This window comes from Manis javanica, chromosome 5, assembly GCF_040802235.1.
Source record: "Manis javanica isolate MJ-LG chromosome 5, MJ_LKY, whole genome shotgun sequence".
NCBI classification, from domain to species: domain Eukaryota; kingdom Metazoa; phylum Chordata; class Mammalia; order Pholidota; family Manidae; genus Manis; species Manis javanica.
Genome location: NC_133160.1, coordinates 38,543,672 through 38,566,948, shown reverse-complemented (window position 1 = coordinate 38,566,948; position 23,277 = coordinate 38,543,672). Strand labels below are relative to the sequence as shown.

Here is a 23,277-nt window from a genome sequence, read left to right as displayed (position 1 = left end):
CATGAACATGAAACAGCCATAGGGCTCAGGAGTCCCTGAATGAAGCCCCACCAGATGGGTACAGAAAATAAGCAATTCTTCTTTTCTTTAGCTCAGAAATTGATGCCTAAACTTAAGTATGAAAAGTGAAAGATTTGAGTTACTGGCACTCTCTTCTTTCCTTTAGGGTGCTCACCATCAAAACAACATTGTTCACTCAGCTGTCTGCATAGATCTTGCTCTCCTTAAAAACTGCTCCAAAATATGTGTGTTGTTTTGAAACATTTTGGATGGGCCTCTATTTCTAATGTCAACTTTTGTGGTTGCACACTAGATGAAGGTTTTATGCACCACCACTGAACGGGCTGTTTAGTTGGCTCTTTTGGTGGAGATGCATAATTGAAAATGCACAAATGAAAGCATCACTCTATCCCCTCTTCAAATTTGGAGTTTTTTATGAGTCTCACAGTGGTGCTTTACTTGATTTCTGTGTTGCTGGATAATTTTGTGGTTGGAGGATCTTTTTGCTCCTTAGTAATTATTCCCTTCTAGGAGACAGGTCCAAAAATAGTCCTTTTGCCTTTATGGAATTCCCTGTATTCTTAGAGTGACATTTCAGTGTTTATCTCAGCTTATTAATGTAATCAACTCCCGTTAGGAAATTGTATGTGTATATTGGTATATCTTAATAAACTTGCTTGTCTGTTAGATGGAGTTCTCAAAATTCTTAAGAGTGACATTTCAGCCTTATTCCAGATTCTTAATAACTATTTATCAAGTTGATAGTTTTATATATGCATCTATATTACATACACAGAAAAAATATGTAAAATGTTTTTCTTCACTGAATTTTAGATAAATTTAAATCCTTCAAGTAGATCTGTAATATGAGTTTGAGAGGTTTTATTTTTTCTCATGAAAAATTCTATAAAATAGAGATTGTTTTTGAGTGTGAAGTGCTGTTTATTGACTGATAATTTCCTAAAGCCACTCTATTATGTGTACACCATCCTGTTCTTCAGATTTTACTTACTTGAATGATGAGGCTTTTCATAATATATCTAACTCAACAGAACCCCACTTTTTATTTTTACCCTTGTCATACATTATGGGCAAAAAGCAATTTTCTTTGTGGGTATATTGCTAATTTTTTCTTACTAGATACCTACTTTTGTTTTTGGCCCTTTTCTCAAACTACAAGCTTATAAGTTTTATTTTATCATATTATTTTGTTACTTTATTTTATTTTTCCTTTGGGTTGTCTCAGTTTGACAATCTACTTCTCATTCTTCTATAAATTACAGTAGACTGATAAATCAATTTGGTCTTTCAATGCCATCAATGTCATATTAATTCTAGTAAAGATACTATGACAGATACATGTGAAGGAAAGGAGTTAACATTTCTTGGTTACCTTTGCTTTCTTTCTAGCAGTACTGTAATGATAAGATCTAACTCTCCAAAAATGTTCTTAAAAATTAAGAAATCCATGGCTCTCATTTTTACCTATTGGCCAGTCTTTAAGACACTTATGGTTTACTTCTGTAATCCCTTTTTCCATTTTATTTATTAGGCATAGTGAAAGGTTACCCACAGCTCTTCAAGGCTTCTAGGCCTCTGAAGACTATAAAAATCCACAATTAAACAAGGCAGCTAAAATTCCACAATGAAGATGGAAAAAAAATTTAGGGCTTAATTTAGTAAAGGATGACAACTTGAAAAATAGTTCTTGCCCAGCACCCTAAGATTAAGAAATTAGAGCTCTGCTGAATTAGGACAGGGAGGGAATTCCGGAGATGAACAATGCCACTGAGACCCACAAAGGGAAGGAAGTCTGGGTACTGGATGGGGAAGGAATTTCACAGGAAACATCGACCTTGCTGTGCCCAGGATTCTGGACAGCTGTCCTCAGGACACAGCAGTCAATCTCACTTGATGATGAGGGGACATGTAAACAACCTGATTGAGCCAGCGGGTCTAGGTCAGTGACCTCTCACACACATTCCGGTCTGGTACCTGGGCCTCCCAAGCGAGAGCAGTGGCTCAGATGCCCTTCCTGGAAGTTTCTTCTTGTCCAACTTCTTCCCTAAGCAGTAGCCAATGTAGTATATACTCAGCATGCTGGGGAGGGTATGGTCCCTTTGGCCTCCTCCCTGGGCCTGGAGAAGGGAGGCTGTCCAGGGGCTGAGGGAATATCTCTGCACACTCACTGAGGAACTCTCCTGGACCACCACAACCATCCTCAGCAGGCTTCCTGCCTCTTCTCTTGACAACTGCCCTCTGCCCTGTTTGTTCACATAGCAGCCTGTTCTGATTCCTTCTCTATCCCTTTTATGGTCCACCACTGTAAAGAGGGTAAAATGCAGCCATTGCCTCCTGGCCTCTCTGATGAGGTTTATGCTCGTTTGATTTTTTGAAACAAAAATATTGCTGGAGCTCTGTTAGAAAGTTAAGTGTTAATGTGACCACTGTCATCACCTTGCTAAGCAGATCTTGGAGATGATTCTTGACTTTTGTGATCACTGATCACTTCTCTTGTAGCAGTCACCTCATCCTTTTCTTTCACCACAAGATCCCTCAGGTCAGTTTCTTCCTCTGCTGTTCCCTTTCCAGCGAGTTGTCTAGTTCTATACACAGGTTCCTTGCTGTCCATTCCCCTCTGATCCTACGGTTTAATCAGTTTGATTTTTTTCTTCTTATGCTGATTCTCCCACTGTACAGTCCTAGACTTTCTCTACATCATTGCCCCTTGGATCTCCAGACTCTGCTCTTGTCCTTTCTCTTCTTTGCTCTTCTCATTAATCCTTAACTTTTGATTGACAAAACTGCCTTGTGTTCAGACCGAATAGTCTCTTTTCCCACGGTTTTCCGATGCCAGGGACAGCATCCTTCCAGCCATGCACAGCCAGCCTTTCAGCCTTTCTCTAGGTCCAGATCATCTTGCAGATACTAACTACCTGCTACATTCTGCACACTCTTCACTCTTCCTTATGGCCTTTCTCAAAGCTCCTTCACCCAATTGGGGATGAGCTGGGGCTGTGCGTTCTAGTGCTTGCTTAGGATATCAGTTCAAGTTCAACTCCTTGCCCAAGGGCAGATTTCCCCTCTTTTCTCCACCCTGAGGGCTTTCCCTCGTAGTGTAACGTGCCCTTCTCTAGTCCTTACATACTTAACACAAGCCCACTACTGGGATGTCCATTCATTCATCCAACAAATATGTACTGACCACCTGTTAATGTATCAGAAAACTGTTCTAGATGGTGGGTGATGAACAGGATGTTCTAGTTGCCATACATTGTAGGCAGATACAGGTACATGTTTATAGTATGTGTGTAGGTAGTATAAGTACTTGTGTATAGAAAAGGTTAATATGCACTATTTATTATATGATGTTTTCTGGCTTTTATCTAAGGAAATTGTGTCTCACCAACAGGGTGATATGTTTTTCAGAAACAATTTTTTTTAGTGTTTAAGTACCACATTGTTTGGGAGAATGCTGAGAACAGAACACGTATTCAGTAAGTTCAATGACTTCAATAAAAATGGAATACACAGAAAATTACATTCAACTGAAATACAAAACCTCACATTTTATTGCACCAATACATTGTCTAATGGCAGTCTCTCCCTCTGTGTGTCCTCTTGCATGTAGTGGGTGTCTCCCTGTCATGGGTTCAGGATATGTTAACTCATGGATACAGATCTGTTTCATTGTTCAAACATAAACAGTACTGTGTTTCTAGACCTAGAGTTATAAACTCACACATTGATAGAAAATATGCATTTATAGTTATCTGTATGCTCTCTCAATACAATAACAAATACAAAACATTGAAGCATCCAGAAACTAGATAGGAACCTTGATGCATAGGGCAAGGTATGTGGGAAAGGGCTTGAAGCTTCTGGTCTCCCTAGGTTCCCTGCTCTCCCTATGTTCACCAACCTGAAAGTTCTCTGAACCCTGTCCTTTTAGGTTTTTATTAAGGCTGAATTACAAAGTCATGGTTGGTTAAATCACTGGCTTTTGATGATTAATTCAACCTCTAACCTCTTCCTGCCTTGAGGTCAAAGGTTGTAGGGCTGAAAGTTTCAACCATCTAATCACATGGTTGTTTCCCCTGGCAACCAGTCTCCATCCTTAGGTTACCTAGGGGTTTTCCAAAAGTCACCTCATTTACATAAACTCATGTATGAGTTTGAAACTCATGCTGTGGTTGAAAGGGGCTCGTTATATATAATAAAAGACATCCATTTCTCTTTCTGTTGCTCTGGAGTTATTTCAGGAATTGGTAACAAAACTAAATATTCTAACAAAAGATACCCCCATAAGAAATACAGGAATTTCTCATATAGGAAATTACAAGGTTTTTAGGAGTTTTGGTTTCAGCATCTGTGGACAAAGACCAAACTATGTATTTCTTATGATATCAGAATATCACACCATTTTATCAGGTTTTCCAGACTGAGACTATGTGAAGCCATTTTTTGTCACAATAAAACAGATTCACTTATTTACTTAAAAAAAGGAAAGTTCATGAGAGCACAAAAAGTGGTTGCTACATTAAACTGACTCTAAATTTGAATCAAAAGCATGATGAAAAGTCTCAGTGTCATATGCTTCTGAGCATCGAGCAGGATCTGACCTTACAAAGTAAAGGTGAAATTGTTCACAGGACAAAATGATGTATGTGAGGAACAACGCAGAGAAGGAAAACTCATTGAGCTGCAACCAGCAGCTCAAACAGTGAGCAGGTAAGGATTAATGTTCTTCAAGGTCTGATGTCCTTTGAGGGCCTTTGTGCAGTGATTAGTGGAAACAATGTGCATACCCAGGTGCTTATCTGCATTATTTGATCACATGAGCTTTGCTTACTCAGTTCAGATAAAAAGTACCAGCATAGTCTTCCTGAAGCAAATGGTGTTGCTCATGAATACTGGGGCTTTGGACTATATTGTAAATATCATAAGATATTTAGCACAAATGGAATCTAGGATTCAATAATCAATAACTTTATCCACCCAGAAAATTTTTTTAGTTTCACTTTCTTATACTTATGATTGATTAGTTGACCTAAAAATTTGCCAATCCAGATTGTTTTCACCTCACTTACAGACAGTTTGCTGTCTAACCTTTCTGAGAACTGAGGGGTTTTATTTTGTTTTTGTCCTGTTTTATATGAGTAGGCTTAGGGTTGCTGAGAATGATTTTCTTGATTTGGGAATACTATGGATGGGACTATGTAGCCTATAGTGAATTGGATAAGATGGATCAGAAGAATAAGAACTGGCCTTGAAAGGAAAAAAATAGTTGTTTTTTCATACTAAGTTTAGATCTCAGAAGACATAAGGACACTTATTTGATCCTTAAAAGGTTTAAAAACTAGGTAGAGGTGTGCTTGCAAATTTTATTTCAGGGTTATCATGTCACATTCCCTTCTCTAAAAATTCATGTGGCCCCAGCATTTGGAGGTGTCAGGAATATAACTGACTCCATTTTTAGGCTTTCCTTGGAAAAATTTACCAGGATAACCTGACTTTTAAGCAAAATCACAATTTTATAGAATTATGTTCATGTGAAAATTCTACTGAGAGTGGGAGGCAAGAGTACTAAACAAGCATATTTTAAAATGTGGAAAAACCACATGAAGGGAACAAAGAACACAGTTGACCCTTGAACAGCATTGGGGTTAGGGGCACTGACCAACCATCCCTCCCCTGCAAAGTCAGAACTACACGTATATTTCCTGATTCTCTAAACATGTACCTACTAATAACCTACTGTTGACTGGAAGCCTTACTAACATAGAGAGCTGATTAACACATTTTGCATATGTGTTATATACTGTATTCTTATAATAAAGTACAGAAGGAAAAAAAATTTTCTTTCAAATTGTCACAGATCTGCAAAAATATTTCCAGTGTATTTATTGAAAAAAATCCACACATAATTGGCCCTGTGCAGTTCAAACACATGTTGTTCAAGGGTCAACTGTATTGTGAAAAAGATGAATAATGAGAGGAAACTGGCCCAGTAAGGTAGAATATAGTAAAGCCATTTGGTATGTATATGGGAACAGTTTCATCAGTGGAACAGGATAATCTAGGTATAGATGCAAATACATACTGGAATGTAATATGTGATAAAAGTTCATTTCAAATCAGTGAGTAAGAAATGACTTTTCCAGCAAATTTATGTTGGACAATTTGGTGACCATTTTGGATATAAAAAAGCAAGAAGCATCTCCACTGCAGTCCTTACACAAATTTAATTCTAGATATGCTGAAGTTTTAAATGTAAAAACTAGAATTATAAAAGCACTAACAGAAAACATGGGCAACTTACTGTCATAATTTTGGATTACAGAAGACCTTTCCAATAAAACTCCCAACACAGAAGCCATAGAGGGAAAAGATTAAGAAATTTGACCATAAGTATGAAAAATGTTTCTGTTACCAAAAAAAGTCACAGATAAAATGAAAAGATATAAAGTAAACTCAAAATGGATCAAAGACCTGAATGTAAGTCATGAAACCATAAAACTCTTAGAAAAAAATATAGGCAAAAATCTCTTGGACATAAACATGAGCAACTTCTTCATGAACATATCTCCTCGGGCAAGGGAAACAAAAGCAAAAATGAACAAGTAGGACTATATCAAACTGAAAAGCTTCAGTACAGCAAAGGACACCATCAGTAGAACAAAAGACATCCTACAGTATGGGAGAATATATTTATAAATGACATATCCAATAAGAGGTTGACATCCAAATTATATGAAGAGCTCACACACCTCAACAAACAAAAAGCAAATAATCCAATTAAAAAATGAGCAGAGGAGCTGTGCAGACAGTTCTCCAAAGAAGAAATTCAGATGGCCAACAAGCACATGAAAAGATGCTCCACATCACTAATCATCAGAGAAATGCAAGTTAAAACCACAATGAGATATCACCTCACACCAGTTAGGATGGCCACCATCCAAAAGACAAACAACAACAAATATTGGCAAGGATGTGGAGAAAGGGGAACCCTCCTACACTGCTGGTGGGAATGTAAACTAGTTCAGCCATTGTGGAAAGCAGTATGGAGGTTCCTCATAAAACTCAAAATAGAAATACCGTTTGACCCAGGAATTCCACTTCTAGGGATTTACCCTAAGAATGTAGGAGTCCAGTTTGAAAAAGACATATGCACGCCTATGTTTATCACAGCACTATTTGCAATAGCCAAGAAATGGAAATAACCTAAATGTCCATCAGTAGATGAATGGATAAAGAAGATGTGGTACATATACACAATGGAATATTATTCAGCCATAAGAAGAAAACAAATCCTACCATCTGCAACAACATGGATGGAGCTAGAGGGTATTATGCTCAGTGAAATAAGCCAGGCGGAGAAAGACAAGTACCAAATGATTTCACTCATCTGTGGAGTATAAGAACAAAGGAAAAACTGAAGGAGCAAAACGCAGCAGACACACAGAACCCAAGAAGGGACTAGCAGTTTCCAAAGGGAAAGGGACTGGGGAGGGTGGGTGGAAAGGGAGGGAGAAGGAGATTAAGTGGTATTATGATTAGCACACATAATGTAGGGGGCCACGGGGAAGGCAGTGTAGACAAAGAAGGCAAGTAGTGACTCTGTAAGCATCTCACTACACTGATGGTCAGTGACTATAATGGGGTGGGTGGTGGGGACTTGATAATAGGGGGGAATGTAATAACCGCAATGTTGCTCATGTGAAACCTGAGCATAAGATTCTATATCAATGATACCTTAATAAAAAAAAGGCAATTTTTAATTACTGAAAAAAATCAAAAGATATATAACAAAATTAAGGAAAATATTTACAACACATATAACTAAGGACTCCTTAGCATATAAAGAGTTTAGAATTAGTAAGGAAAAAAAGCCCCACAAGAATACAGTAGAGAAATTAATAAAGGAAATTTTCAGTTTGGGATTGTGTTTGATTAATGTGACAGAAACCTGGCTATAGGGGTTTAACAAAAACCTGGCTATAGGGATTTCTCATACAAGAAGTCTGAAAAGCAGTCCAAAGCTGACTCAGTGGCTCCACAGTGCGTCAGGGACCTAGACTCTCCAGTTTGACAGTCTTTAGTGGGTGGCTTTGTTCTTCATGGCCATGAGATGGCTGTTCCACCTCCAGCACTGTATCTAGGCAAACTGCAGTAGCCAATAAGATGTGTGCTAGTTGGTTTGCCCTTTGACTAAAGCTCTGCTGGAAACTCTGCCTCTTGGCATGCTTGCTGCAAAGGAGTTTGGAAGCTGGGCACATTTCTGCTCCAAAGAGAATTAGAGGCTTGTCTGTAAGGAAGGGAGAACAGATAATGGGTAGGCAACCAGTTGTGTGTGACACAAATATGAAGGCAGCTCACAGATAACAAAATGCAAATGGCTTGCAAACTATATATAGATATTTAACTTTATTCTTAATTAAATACAAATCAAGACAACAGATATTTTTTATGTATCAGATTAGTAAAAATCAATGAGTTTGGTAATACCTTGTTTTGGTAAGTTTATGGGGAAATGGACACTGTCAAACACTGTTTGTTGTGAGTATAAATCTTTTTAGAAGGCAGTTTAGGAATCTGTAATAAATAATAGAAGACTATGCCAACTGATTCATCAATGCTACATTTAGAAATGTATCCTGTAGATACAGTCATACATATATAAAAGGTAAATGTATCTAGATGTACATTGTGGCATTACTTGTAATGGCAAAAAACAACTAGAAACAACCTAAACACGTATTGCTAGGGAACTAGTTAAAGAAGTGATGGCATCTGTGTCCAAGAGTATATTCATCGTTAAAAGGAATGAGCTATTTGTGTGTGCTGATAGGAAAGGGTCTCCAGGTCATACTACTGAATTTAAAAGGCCAGATACAGAAGAGTTTATATAACATGGTCCTACAAGGAACTCTTGATGGTACTTATCCCTAGGGAATGGTACTGGAATAAGACCAGTACTTCACTGTACATTATTTTGTTCTTTTTGAGTATTTAAAACCTGCATTTTTCTTATTAGAGTAAACCTCAATGTCTCCAGTTCCAATCCTCACCACCCCCACCCCGTTGCAATACTCATTCTGTGAGCAGCTCTGTTGGTTCTACTTAGAGATTACATCCGAAACTCTGCTGACAAGTTTGCATTGCCACAGGGCTTGCCCACACCGCTGTCATCTACTAATCGGGCTGCCACTGCAGCTGTTCTAGTGGCTTGCTGCTCCCATGGTGGCCCTGCCAACCTGTTCTCTACTGCAGGGTAACCTTTTCCAAGCGCAGGTAAATATGTGGCCATCCTGGTTAAAGCCTTCCTTCATCCTTTCATCACACTTGGAGTAGAAGCTAAACCCTTGCTGTACCCACAGGCCTTCTATAACCCTACGTGACCTGGCCCCACCTCTCTCTGAACTCATGTTCTACTCCCTCTTCCCCCTTCTCACTTGGCTGTTGCCACTCCAGCCTCCTTTGTATTTCCTGAACACCCAAGTTCCTTCTCATCTTAATGTCTCCGCATTTGCTGGTTCATCTGCCTGGAATGTTACTTCCCTAGATCTTCACATGGTTATCTCTTTACCCAGAGAGGCCTGTCCTGACCCTCAATGTAAAGCAGCACCTGCTCCAGTCACACCCTCTGTCATTTACCAGTATTCATTTTCTTCACAGCCCTTACTTTTTCCTGGGCAGATCTCCTTATTGACTGTGAGTTTATTGTTTGTCCCCCAACCTGCTCAACCAAATGCAGGGACTTTATTATGGTCACTGCCGTGTCCCCTGTGACTAGAAGAGTCCTGGCACATAGTACCTGTTTGTTGAATTAATTAATTAGAGATCTGAAGACTAGAGCAGCAGGCCAGACTGGAGCCTGTAGCAGTGTTCTCAGTACAGTGAGTGTACATGAAGGTCTTGCTGTGGGAATGAAGGGTAGAGGTGGGCACGAGTACAGTCAAGGACAACTGATAGATCTGACATGGTTTGAAGCACTGAGTCATTGAAGAGGGACAAGGTAGAGAAGTTTGAACTTACATGACCTATAAGGAACCCAGGAAATGTTTCCAGATTTGGTGGGGAAAAGAACAGTTCTAAAGGTGCCAAGAATTTGAGTGCTGACAGGGTGGAGCTGTCCATCAGCAGGTGGAATGTGGGCTTATCCAGAGTTTCGCATCCCTGTGAGGCACTGCTGCAAAGCAAGCAAAAACCATGGGCTCAGGGAGACCTGGGGGAGCCTCACTCCCTCCTCCACTGTGGCAGGGCTGTGGCAAGTCATTGAACCTCTCCAAACCTCAGGTTCTTCATCTATAAAGTGATAAAAATACCTGTTGGTAGGGTGGTTCTTAAAATTAGACTACCAAACATGAAAGCGTGGAACCAGGACCTGATGCAGGGTAGTTGACTGTGAATTCCCTATCTCCTTTCCCCTGCTATAAAATGCAGAGGATTAAAAACGTTTACTCTATTTGCAGTTAAAATTTGTGTTGTTTTTCTTTGCAAGACAATGCTTGTATGTGGTTTAAAGAGACAACAATACCCCCAGGCTTATCATGAAAACAAGTGGTTCCCTGTCCCAACTCCAGCTCCTCCTCAGTTTCCTCTCCCCTGACGCTACTACTTCTAACCCTGATAGCTGTCTTCTAGCACTGAACTCTGTAAGACATTCAGCAAAACATCCTTGTTCTATTTCTTCCGTTTTCAATTTTCAGTATGACTTAGGTAACACATTTAGGTATTGTTAGTCTCACACCAAGGAAGGCAAGAATTTAATTCCCTTATACTTCCAACAGCACAGCTATACATACCTGCTTAGGCCTTTCCTCCTCGCAATGTATTATGTCCCTGTTTTTTAGCTTATCAGATTGTGAGTTTATATTTTTGACTCCAGTTGTTGACATCTGAGCAACATAAGTATGCTTTGATTCTATTTCCTCTCTATATACATTCTAATTTTTTTCTGCAGTTAATATTTGTCACATTTTTTTTTAGTTCTTTTTTCTTTTGTTGTGGTTTAGTTTTTTTATACCAATCACTCTGTCATTCTCAAACTACCTTAAAAAATCTGAAACATTTTGTATCAATAATTTCAAATCCAAGGTGTATTCTGTAATTTTAATTTTTTTTCCCATCAGAAATACCCTTCTGGCCTCCTCTGGCTTCCTGCTCTGGTTTGGACTGTTGGTTCACCTGGCCTTCTGCACAGCTGTGTGTCACTTAGGGATCCCTTTGTATTCTCTTGTTTTAGATCCCCTGTTTCCAGATCTTATTTTCTTTCTAATTATTTACTTTACTCCTTCAGTTTTCCAAGGAATATTCATCCTGCAGCTTTCTGACAGAGAGCGCCTCAGAGCTACATTATTAGAGACTTTATAGGGTTTTATTCTGTTTGCACACTTGATTGACATTTTGGCTGAGTGTAGAATTTGAGGTTAGAAATAACTTTACCTCAGCATTTTGAAGACAGGGCCTCCTAATCTTCTAGTTTCCAGTGAGGTGTTGAGAAATCTAATGCCATTATGATCCCCTTGCTTCCTATGTGATCTTTTTTCCCCTTTGGAAGTTTTAAGACTTTCTTCAATATTTTGATAATTCTCAGTTATATATCTTCATTGCACTGCTTTTTTCTTGAGTTGTGCTAGAAGGTTAATGAGCCTTTCAGTCTGAGCACTCATCCTTTAATTCTTGGAAATGTTTTTGAATTATCTCTTTGAAATTTTGTTTCTTCTATTCTCTTTTTGAAACTCCTGTTATTTAGATATTGGACCTTCTTTCCTATTCTGATTTTTTCTGCCCTAATTTTCTGTCTCTGTCTTTTCTAACTTTCTTTTTGTTTTCTTTTTTTCTTTCCTTCAATGCATTTGCCTATATTTCCTGTTAGTTCTTTGCTTGTTTTGATGTCTGTGTTTCCTAGGGGCCTAAGTGAAGCAACTAGAACAGATTCTCTAAACGTTAAGTACCAAGAAGCTGAACTAAAAACTTTCTGTGTCTGAGTCATATTTGTCTACTGGAAGCCCTTACCATAAGTCAAGAACAAGCTGGGTTTTTTTAGGATCCCTCAAGTAGGCTTTCCTTCTTGAATTGGCTGGGTGTGGCTGGAAAGGAATTATCTAGTCTCTTGCTTGGAGGATATGAGCTTTTGTACCCTGGGAGCCTGTGGGTGACAGGGGATGATTATTCACTATTTTGCATAAAGACTTCCACTTCAGCCCCCAGTTTTCACTGTGGAGCCTCCTGTTCTGTGCTAAGCCTGATGTCTCTAAATTTCAAGTCCCTATGATTCAGCCTTTCTAGAGAGTAAATTTCCAGGCTTCTAGGTTAGGGAGGGGAAACTTCCTCACTGGGCAGAAATATGGGACTGTAGGTCAGGGGTTGGTAAACTTTTTCTGTCAAGAGCCAGAGAGTAAAAAGTTTAGACTTTGTAGGCTACATCGTAGCTCTATTACATATTTTTCCTCTTCCACTCCTTCTTTTCTTTTTTTTTAAATTTTGTTATCATTAATCTACAATTACATGAAGAACATTATGTTTACTAGGCTTCCCTGTTCACCAAGTTACCCACACACACCCCATTACAGTCACTGTCCATCAGCGTAGTAAGATGCTGTAGAATCACTACTGTCTTCACTGTGTTGCACAGCCCTCCCCATGCCTCCCCACATGCTAATTATACATGCTAATCATAATACCCCCTTTCTTTTTCCCCCCTCCCTTATCCCTCCCTTCCCACCCATCCTCCCCAGTCCCTTACCCTTTGGTAACTGTTAGTCCATTCTTGGGTTCTGTGATTCTGCTGCTGTTTTGTTCCTTCAGTTTTTCTTTACTCTTATACTCCACATAGGAGTGAAATCATTTAATACTTGTCTTTCTCCACCTGGCTTATTTCACTGAGCATAATACCCTCTAGCTCCATCCATGTTGTTGCAAATGGTAGGATTTGTTTTCTTCTTATGGCTGAATAATATTCCATTGTGTATATGTACCACTCTTCTTTTTTCATTCATCTACTGATGGACATTTAGGTTGCTTCCATTTCTTGGCTGTTGTAAATAGTGCTGTGATAAACATAGGGGTGCATATGTCTTTTTCAAACTGGGCTGCTACATTCTTAGGGTAAATTCCTAGAAGTGGAATTCCTGGGTCAAATGGTATTTCTGTTTTGAGCTTTTTGAGGAACCTCCATACTCCTTTCCACAATGGTTGAACTAATTTACATTCCCACCAGCAGTGTAGGAGGGTTCCCTTTCTCCACAACCTAGCCAACATGTGTTGTTGTTTTTCTTTTGGATGGTGGTGATCCTTACTGGTGTGAGATGATATCTCATTGTGGTTTTAATTTGCATTTCATAATGACTAATGATGTGGAGCATCTTTTCATGTGTCTGTTGGCCATCTGAATTTCTTCTTTGGAGAACTGTCTGTTCAGCTCCTCTGCCCATTTTTTAATTGGATTATTTGCTTTTTGTTTGGTGAGGTGCATGAGCTCTTTATATATTTTAGATGTCAACCCTTTATCAGCTCTGTCATTTATGAATATAATCTCCCGTACTGTAGGGTACTTTTTGTTCTATTGATGGTGTCCTTTGCTGTACAGAAGCTTTTCAGCTTGATATAGTCCCACTTGTTCATTTTTGCTTTTGTTTCCCTTGTCCAGGGAGATATGTTCATGAAGAAGTCGCTCATGTTTATGTCCAAGAGATTTTTGCCTATTTTGTTTTTCTAGGAGTTTTATGGTTTCATGAATTACATTCAGGTCTTTGATCCATTTCAAATTTACTTTTGTGTATGGGGTTAGACAGTGATCCAGTTTCATTCTCTTACATGTAGCTGTCCAGTTTTGCCAGCACCATCTGTTGAAGAGACTGTCATTTCCCCATTGTATGTCCATGGCTCCTTTATCGAATATTAATTGACCATATATGTTTGTTTTAATGTCTGGAGTCTCTATTCTGTTCACTGGTCTGTGGCTCTGTTCTTGTGCCAGTACTATATTGTCTTGATTACTGTGGCTTTGTAGTAGAGCTTGAAGTTGGGGAGCGAGATCCCCCCCACTTTATTCTTCCTTCTCAGGATTGCTTTGGCTATTCGGGGTCTTTGGTGTTTCCATATGAATTTTTGAACTATTTGTTCCAGTTCGTTGAAGAATGTTGTTGGTAATTTGGTAGGGATTGCATCAAATCTGTATATTGCTTTGGGCAGGATGGCCATTTTGACATCTGGCATCTAATTCTTCCTAGGCAAGAGCATGGGATGAGTTTCCATTTGTTAGTGTCCTTTTTAATTTCTCTTAAGAGTATCTTAAAGATTTCAGGGTATAGGTCTTTCAGTTCCTTGGTTAGGTTTATTCCTAGGTATTTTATTCTTTTTGAGAATTGTGAATGGAATTGTTTTCCTGATTTCTCTTTCTATTAGTTCATTGTTAGTGTATGGGAAAGCCACAGATTTCTATGTGTTAATTTTGTATCCTGCAACTTTGCTGTATTCTGATATCAGTTCTAGTAGTTTTGGAGTGGAGTCTTTAGGGTTTTTTATGTACAGTATCATGTCATCTCCAAATAATGACAGTTTAACTTCTTCTTTACCAATTTGGATTGCTTGTATTTCTTTGTTTTGTCTAATTGCCATGGCTAGGACCTCTGGTGTTATGTTGAATAACAGTGGGGAGGGTGGGCATCCCTGTCTGTTCTCCATCTTAGAGAAAAAGCTTTCAGCTTCTGGCTGTTCAGTATGATGTTGGCTGTGGGCTTATCATATATGGCCTTTATTATGTTGAGGTACTTGCCCTCTATACCCATTTTGTTGAGAGTTTTTATCATGAATGGATGTTGAATTTTGTTGAATGTTTTTTCAGCATCTATGGAAATGATCATGTGGCTTTTGTCCTTTTTGTTTATGTGGTGGATGATGTTGATGGATTTTTTAATGTTGTACCATCCTTGCATCCCTGGGATGAATCCCACTTGGTCATGGTTTATGATCCTTTTGATGTATTTTTTAATTCGGTTTGCTAATATTTTGTTGAGTATTTTTGCATCTATGTTAATCAGGGATATTGGTCTGTAATTTTCTTCTTTTTGAGGGGTCTTTGCCTGGTTTTGGTACTAGGGTGATGTTGGCTTCATAGAATGAGTTTGGGAGTATTCCCTCCTCTTCTATTTTTTGGAAAACTTTAAGGAGAATGGGTTATATGTCTTCTCTGTATGTCTGATAAAATTCCGAGGTAAATCCATCTGCCCCGGGGGTTTTGTTATTGGGTAGTTTTTTGATTACCGCTTCAACTTCTTTGCTCATAATTGGTTTGTTTAACTTTTGTGTTTCTTCCTTGGTCAGTTTTGGAAGGTTGTATTTTTCTAGGAAGTTGTCCATTTCTTCTAGGTTTTCCAGCTTGCTAGCATATAGGTTTTCATAGTAGTCTCTAATAAATCTTTTTATTTCTGTGGGGTCAATCGTGATTTTTCCTTTCTCGTTTCTGATTCTGTTGATGTATGTTGATTCTCTTTTTCTCTTAATAAGTCTGGCTAGAGGCTTATCTATTTTGTTTATTTTCTCAAAGAACCAGCTTTTGGTTTCATTGATTTTTTTCTATTGTTTTATTCTTCTCAATTTTATTTATTTCTTCTCTCATCTTTATTATGTCCCTCCTGCTGATTTTACACCTCATTTGTTCTTCTTTTTCCAATTTCGTAACTGTGACATTAGGCTATTCATTTGGGATTGTTCTTCCTTCTTTAAATATGCCTGGATTGCTATGTACTTTCCTCTTAAGACTGCTTTCACTGCATCCCACAGAAGTTGGGGCTTTATGTTGTTGTTGTCATTCATTTCCATATATTGCTGGATCTCCATTTTAATTTGGTCATTGTTCCGTTGATTATTTAGGAGCATGTTGTTAAGCCTCCATGTGTTTATGAGCCTTGTTGCTTTCTTGTACAATTTATTTCTAGTTTTATACCTTTGTGGTCTGAAAAGTTGGTTGGTAGGATTTCAATCTTTTTGAATTTACTGAGGCTCTTTTTGTGGCCTAGTTTGTTGTCTATTCTGGAAAATGTTCCATGTACACTTGAGAAGAATGTGCATCCTGTTGCTTTTGGATGTAGAGTTCTCTAGATGTCTATTAGGTCCATCTGTTCTAGTGTGTTGTTCAGTGCCTCTGTGTACTTAGTTATTTTCTGTCTGGTAGGTCTATCCTTTGGATTGAGTGGTGTGTTGAAGTCTCCTAAAATGAATGCACTGCATTCTATTTCCCCCTTTAGTTCTGTTTGTATTTGTTTCACATATGCTGGTGCTCCTGTGTTGGGTGCATATATATTTAGAATGGTTATATCCTCTTGTTGGACTGAGCCCTTACCATCATGTAATGTCCTTCTTTATCTCTTGTTACTTTCTTTGTTTTGAATCTACTTTGTCTGATACAAGTACTGCAACACCTGCTTTTTCCTCCCTGTTGTTTGCATGAAATATCTTTTTCCGTCCCTTGACTTTTAGTCTGTGCATGTCTTTGGGTTTGAGGTGGGTCTCTTGTAAGCAGCTTATAGATGGATCTTGCTTTTTTATCCATTCTATTACTCTGTGTCTTTTGATTGGTGCATTCAGTCCATTTACATTTAGGGTGATTATTGAAAGATATGTACTTATTGCCATCGCAGGCTTTAGATTCGTGGTTACCAAATGTTCAAGGTTACCTTCTTTTGTATCTTACTGCCTAACTTAACTTGCCTATTGAGCTATTATAAACACTGTCTTGTGATTCTTTATTTCTCTCCCTTCTTATTCCTCCTCCTCCATTCTTTATATGTTGTGTGTTTTGTTCTGTGCTCTTTTGTGTTTCCTTTAACTGCTTTTGTGGGTAGTTGATTTTATTTTTTGCCTTTATTAGTATTTGGTTGGTCTGCTTTCTTTGCTGTGATTTTATTTTCTCTGGTGACTTCTGTTTAGCCTTAAGAGTGCTTCCATCTAGAGCAGTCCCTCTAAAATACCCTTTAGAGGTGGTTTGTGGGAGGCAAATTCCCTCAACTTTTTCTTGTCTGGAAATTGTTTAATCCCTCCTTCATATTTAAATTATAATCATGCTGGATACAGTATTCTTGGTTCAAGGCCCTTCTGTTTCATTGCATTAAATATATCATGCCATTCTCCTCTGGCCTGTAAGGTTTCTGCTGAGAAATCTTATGATAACCTGATGGGTTTTCCTTTGTAGATGACCTTTTTCCTCTCTCTAGCTGCGTTTAAACTCTGTCCTTGTCCTTGATCTTTGCCATTTTAATTATTATGTGTCTAGGTGTTATCCTCCTTGGGTCCCTTCTGTTGGGAGTTCTGTGTACTTCTGTGGTCTGAACAATTATTTCCTCCCCCAGTTTGAGGAAGTTTTCAGCAATTATTTCTTCAAATACACTTTCTATCTCTTTTTCTCTGTCTTCTTCTTCTGGTACCCCTATAATGCAAATATTTTTCCATTTGGATTGGTCACACAGTTCTCTTAATATTGATTCATTCCTGGAGATCCTTTTATATCTCTCTGCGTCAGCTTCTATGTGTTCCTGTTCTCTGATTTGTATTCCATCAATGGCGTCTTGCATCTCATCCATTCTGCTTATAAGTCCTTCCAGAGATTGTTTCATTTCTGTAATCTCCTTCCAGACATCATCTCTTAGCTCTTGCATATTTCTCTGCAACTCCATCAGCATAGTTATGACCTTTATTTTCAATTCTTTTTCATGGAGATTGGTTAGGTCTATCTCTGCAGATTCCTTGTCAGGGGGGATGTCTGGGTTATTCTGGTCTGTATCAAATTCTTCTGCCTTTTCCTGGCTATTGAGGTAGTTGTGGGAAGCTGTTGCATGTGTCGGCTGGGAGAATGTCCCTTCTTGCTAGTTGTGGGCTTCCTCTCCTGGGAGAACAGCGACTCCTAGTGGCTTGTGCTGGGCAGCTGCGCACAGATGGGGTTTCTAATTTTTGCCTGGCCACTGTGAAAGAAGCTCTGCCCTACTGCCTCAGGCTGCTTCTCCACTATGGCGGAGCATCGTTGGAGGGGAAACGGACAGGAGGCTGTTTATCTCCATGAGGGGCCTCCGAGCTGCGCTGCGGCCCAGGGGTTAGGGCACCTGGAGTTCCCCGGGATTCTCAGCTGCTGATCTAAGTGTCCCAGGACATTTCTGTCCAGCTGTGGGGTCCCTGTCCTTTTAAGTCTTTCAAAAAGCACTCACTTTTCTTTGTTCCAGGGCACCAGCTGCAGGGACCCACTCACAAGTTTTACTGTCCTGTTTCCCTAGTATCCAACACCCCACGCACTGTGTGTCTGTGCTCCTGGTACGGATGGCTAGGGCTGGCTATTTAGCAGTCCTGGGCTCCCTCTCCCTCCCTGCTCCGACTCTTCTCCTCCTGCCAGAAGCTGGGCTGAGGAGTGCTCAGGTTCCGCCAGGCCACAGCTTGTATCTTACCCCCTTCACTAGGCACTGGGTTCTCGCAGGTGTAGATGTAGCCTGGCTATTGTCCTGTATCTTCCAGTCTCTCTTTTAGGGATAATTGTGTTTGCTGAATTTTCAAAACTATATATAGTTTTGGGAGGAGATTGCTGCTGCTCTACTCACACCACTATCTTGGCTCCCAGTCCTTCTTTTCTTTTTTAAATAACCCTTTAACATGCATTGTTACTTGCAGACAGTACAAAAAGCAGGCTGCAGACCAGAGAGGTCACAGTTTACTGATCACTGGTGTAGAGGATCCTTTTGGACACTGAACCAACTCACTGCCTTCATTTAAGCCCCACCCAGTCCTCCTTGCCTCCAGAGGAATTTAAAGCCTCAAATTTCTTACCTTTTTTGGGTTTCATGACAAAACTGGGTGATTTCTTAGAGGTGCTCCCCAACTCCAAACCTCTTCCCCCACCCCATGGGAACTTAGGGTTCAGCTTTCACAGGTCTGCTAGGTAAATGACTGCTTGTCTATCTTCTTGCCATTTTCTAAAGGGCCAGTTTTTTTCTTGTCTGCCTTTCTCTTTGTTCTTATTGGGTGTGCCTTTTTCTTCCTTTCCTCTCAGTTTACTGGGATTTGGGGAAGTAGTTGAGATAAATATATGTGTTTAATCTAGTAAGTTTAACCAGAAGCTCCCCCCAAATCCAATTTGGTTGGTTTTTATTTTTACTACTTTCTTTGATAGTGCTTGGGTTAATTTTGCATTTGTTCTCCACGTGCTTACTTGCTATGCCAGATGTTCAAAGAAGTTGTCCTTGGGGAGGAAAAATGAGGAGTTTTAAAATGTAGTGTTCTTGAAATGCTCACAATGGTTCAGTGTGTGAAATCTCAAAGAGGCCCCATCATTTCTAACCGCCAAACTCTCATAGTAGAAATACAGTTTAGCCCTTATTTGTGTAAACCATCAGGAGCATTTTTAAATGTTTGTAATGAAGTTTGTGGCTTATTGTTTAAAACTGAATTTAAGGTAGTAAATCAAAGCTTTTGGTGGTGTGCCCTTGACAGCAGGGAGAGCCTGGGAAGTGATCCCTAGAATTGATCAAAGGGAGTTGCTGAGCATTTTTGCCTGTATTTGTGTTTTGGTCCTTTAATCTGGTAGAGTTTCCAGTCCCATTCTGAATACAGTAATGCACATCACCCCCACCCAAGTCTTCTTGGCAGCATCTGTCACAGTCTTTGCCAGATGGCCTCTGTTGGGGCTATCAGGCCTATAGAAGGTATGAACAATGGTGATTGTCGAAATATGGGCATCTTTCAGGATCTGATTCAGACCACATTTTGTTCTAGTAATCAAATGAAAATTGAAAATGAAGTGAGTAAAATTCACTGAGAAATAACCACAGGTCATTTCTGCCTAGGTTCACCTTTCCTGGCCAGTGAAGACGGGGTACTGGGCGGAGTGATTGTTCTCCGATCTTGCAGGTGTCCTGCAGAGTCTGACCCCTCACAAAATAAGCAGACACTTCTAGGTAAGTTGGGCATACACAGTATATGTGTGTGTTTTTCTCTTTCATTTTTTTAAGACATGTAAAGACATACGTCCTTAGGTCAATAACTATAAGCCTTGGGAGGGCCAGAATGTTCAACTGATATCTAAGCATCTCTCTTTTACCGATTTTTTTTTTTACATATGTAAACATGTAAAAAATTAATATTAATTTAAATATATGCTCTGATCATATTTTTCAAGTGAGCTCAGAACCTAGGACCTTTTCTAAAGCCCAGTACTAAGAACACTGAACCATGTATTTATCCCCTGCCTTATTCCACATAGCATTTGAGATGACCTACAACAACATCCACTAACCCAGGAAGAAGCTTCTTCCTGTTACCTGTCCCAAAAAGGAATCAGAGCCTTTTGAAAAGCTACTGGTCTACAAGTCCATCCTGGCTCCATCGCTCATTAGCTATGATGCACTTGGGCATGAGTCTGAACTGTTCTGTGCCACTTCCTCATCTGTAAAGTAAGGATGTCTGCCCTGCCGGCTCCCAGGGCTGTGGTGAGGGTCAAATAGCGTTTTGCAGATTTGCAGATGTCTGTCCAGATGTGTGGTTTTGTGTCTAGCCAAGCACACCATCGGGGATGACACCCAGCCTTCCCTGCATTTGCCAAGGCACAAACTTGTGGGGCTGCCTGTGCCCATGGGATGCCCTTTTCTAATTTACTCATCCAGAAGGGGCATTTTATAAAAATCTGCATAAAGGTGCCACAAAAACTAGGAGGAGGCTGTATATGTTATCTTTTTAATTGAATTTTTAATTGAAGTGTGTATATATTCAGAAAAGTGCAGAAATCATAACTGCTACCACTTGACAAATTATTATAAACTGAACCCACTGATGTAACTAACACCCAGCTAAAAAAATAGAGCCCCAAAAGCCCCCTGGCAATCCCTTTAAACCCTATCCTCTCCAATGGTAAAAACTATGTTTCCTTCTAATATGATTAGTTTTGCTGTGTTTATATTTCATATTAAAGGAATCATAGAATACATAATATTTGTGTCTGATGCCTTCAGTCAACATTAAGCCTATTAGATTCATCCATGTTATATATGGCAGTAGTTTGTCCTTATTCATTGCTGTATAGTATTCTATTTTATGGATATACCACTGTATATATCCATTGTCCTATAAGCATTTTTATATAAGCCCTATTGGTCATCGCAGAAGCTGTGGTAGTTCAACTGTTTGTATTAATTTCTTTTGTGGGTGGTGCCTGATCTATATTGTATGATTATTGTGAATTGCTGTAATACAAGTTCCTTCATACCCTGAAGTTCTGAGTCTATAAAATAGAAAAAGAACATTTCTTGTGAGTGTAAAAAGAATGTTTTGTAAAAAAATTCCAAGATCTATAAAGCTCTTTTTCTCTTTCCAAAGAGCTTTTATAAAATCTCTCCCCTCATTCTTCAGTGGAAAAAAAATGCACTTTTATATAAAAGGCCTCTTTCTCCACCTAGACTCTTTGACAACTAATCTCATCATTTTTCTTGCCATACTCTGTTTTTATTTCCATTCACTGTATTTGGTACCCACGGTGCTCCCAAGACATGTATTTTTAAATGGCTATCTGTTGTTAAACCAAGGCAAATTAAGTGTTTGCTTCTTTGGTGTCATAATTATTATTGAATCCTTTGAATATCTTCCACAGTTAGATAACAGTGAGTTTGCTTTTAAAATATGCAGAGGATGTACATGGGCCTTCCATAAAGACCCAGAATAACCATTGGTACTGGGGGTGGGGTGAACTTAGGGAGCAGTTACTAAAAAAATGCTTCATAGACTGTTCCTAGGTGGGTGGGGGAAGTTCCCATGGGGTGGGGGAAGAGGTTTGGAGTTGGGGAGCACCTCTAAGAACACACATTGTTCCTAGGATGCAATGTCAGTTCTTTACTAAGCCCAGACTCTTGCAGATTAGAATTCATCCTGAAAATCAACTTTTTTTGGTTGTCCTTTCATTTTTATTGGTGTAGCATAGAAATACATATTTAAGGATAAATCATAGAAATTTAGCTCATGTTAAATAGTTTTTATCACCAAGGTGGTAATTTATAAACTGACTCCTACTCTCTATCTCACAAAGAAAAATGAAATGTTAAGGGTCAGTTTCTGAAATAAGTGATATCTTGCCGTTTGTTAAAGCTAACTAGAGGGATTGATGTTTGTGAAGTTTTACTAAAACCTGGTAAACATAGGCTTGTTAATTTATAAATGCTACCAACTACATAGATTTTCACATTTTCTGCTTTAAAAAATGTATGTACATTCATTATGTGGTAAGAAAGCAAACATAGGAGAGAAGGATAGGAAAGGAGATATGAAAGCCATCTTGGCTGCCCTGAGCCAGAGCCCATCCCAGAGCCACTGGTCTCTGGTTATGGTTATTCCCTTGGGAAACAACTTCACTCTATAGAATATGGTCATGCTTCTCTTTCTTGATTAGTCAGGAACTTGTTGCTCCTTTTGGGGAAAAACTTAAGAACATCACTCACACCAGTTCCCACTCCCCATTCCTCTTGACTTTAGTTGGAATTCAACTCTAACTTGAAATCTTATGTTTTAATTGTTTTGCAACTTTAACACACTATTTCCTGATTGACCAACTTTATACAATCTCTATTAATTATGTCTCAGCCCTTTAACTCTGTAAGTTTAGGAAAGCTGACATGTGCTCTACTTTTCTCTTTCTCCTTCACTCTCAACCCTTAACCTTAACCTCTGGCAACCATATCATTGTTGATATGATGATTAACATTTGCATTCTATCCTGTAGCTAACTTGTCCTCTATACTTTCATTAGAGGTTGATTCTAAACAGTGACAATGTGAGTAGCCAGCATTGACAGTATCCAGATTATGTGAATATTATTCACTGTGGATCTCAGGAGTGGAGGTTTAAACCCATAAGAATAGAAGTGTCTGTCAAGACCCCCTGCCTATAAAAGGAGAATATTTCCAACATCAGGCTCAGGCAGATTCTTCTGTGTTGTACCAATTAGTCAAAATCAGGCCACAACTTAATTTACTTCATGTTTGGACAATGACTTCTCGTTTATTGCTTTTGAAACTCTCATGAAAATATGGATTCATAAACTCATGGCTCCTTAAAGCTTAGTAACCAGGAAAGCTCAGAAGTATTTCTTTTCCTATACATCCAAATAAAACAAAACAATTCCCAAAATTAAAAAACAAAACAAAACAAAAAAATATAACTGCTGTATATTGTTCATCATTTTTTTATCCCAGGAATAGTATAATCAAAACATTCTCTAACTTCAGATTTTGCTTTGTCCATTCTTCTGAA

The 23,277-nt window shown here is 39.0% G+C and overlaps 1 protein-coding gene across 6 annotated transcripts in view; it reads left to right on the top strand.

Annotated features, from left to right (window-relative positions):
• Positions 1–23,277, top strand: part of TASP1 (taspase 1) — a 279,334-nt gene that overhangs the window by 212,778 nt on the left and 43,279 nt on the right. For all 6 annotated transcript variants that reach the window (XR_005062408.2, XM_037022455.2, XM_037022456.2 and 3 more), the window contains one exon: positions 19,830–19,940. Coding sequence is in view for 5 of the 6 variants with exons in the window: in XM_037022455.2 (XP_036878350.1) it covers positions 19,830–19,940 (111 nt within the window). In the remaining variant the exon portion in view is untranslated. The remainder of the gene's footprint in view (positions 1–19,829; positions 19,941–23,277) is intronic.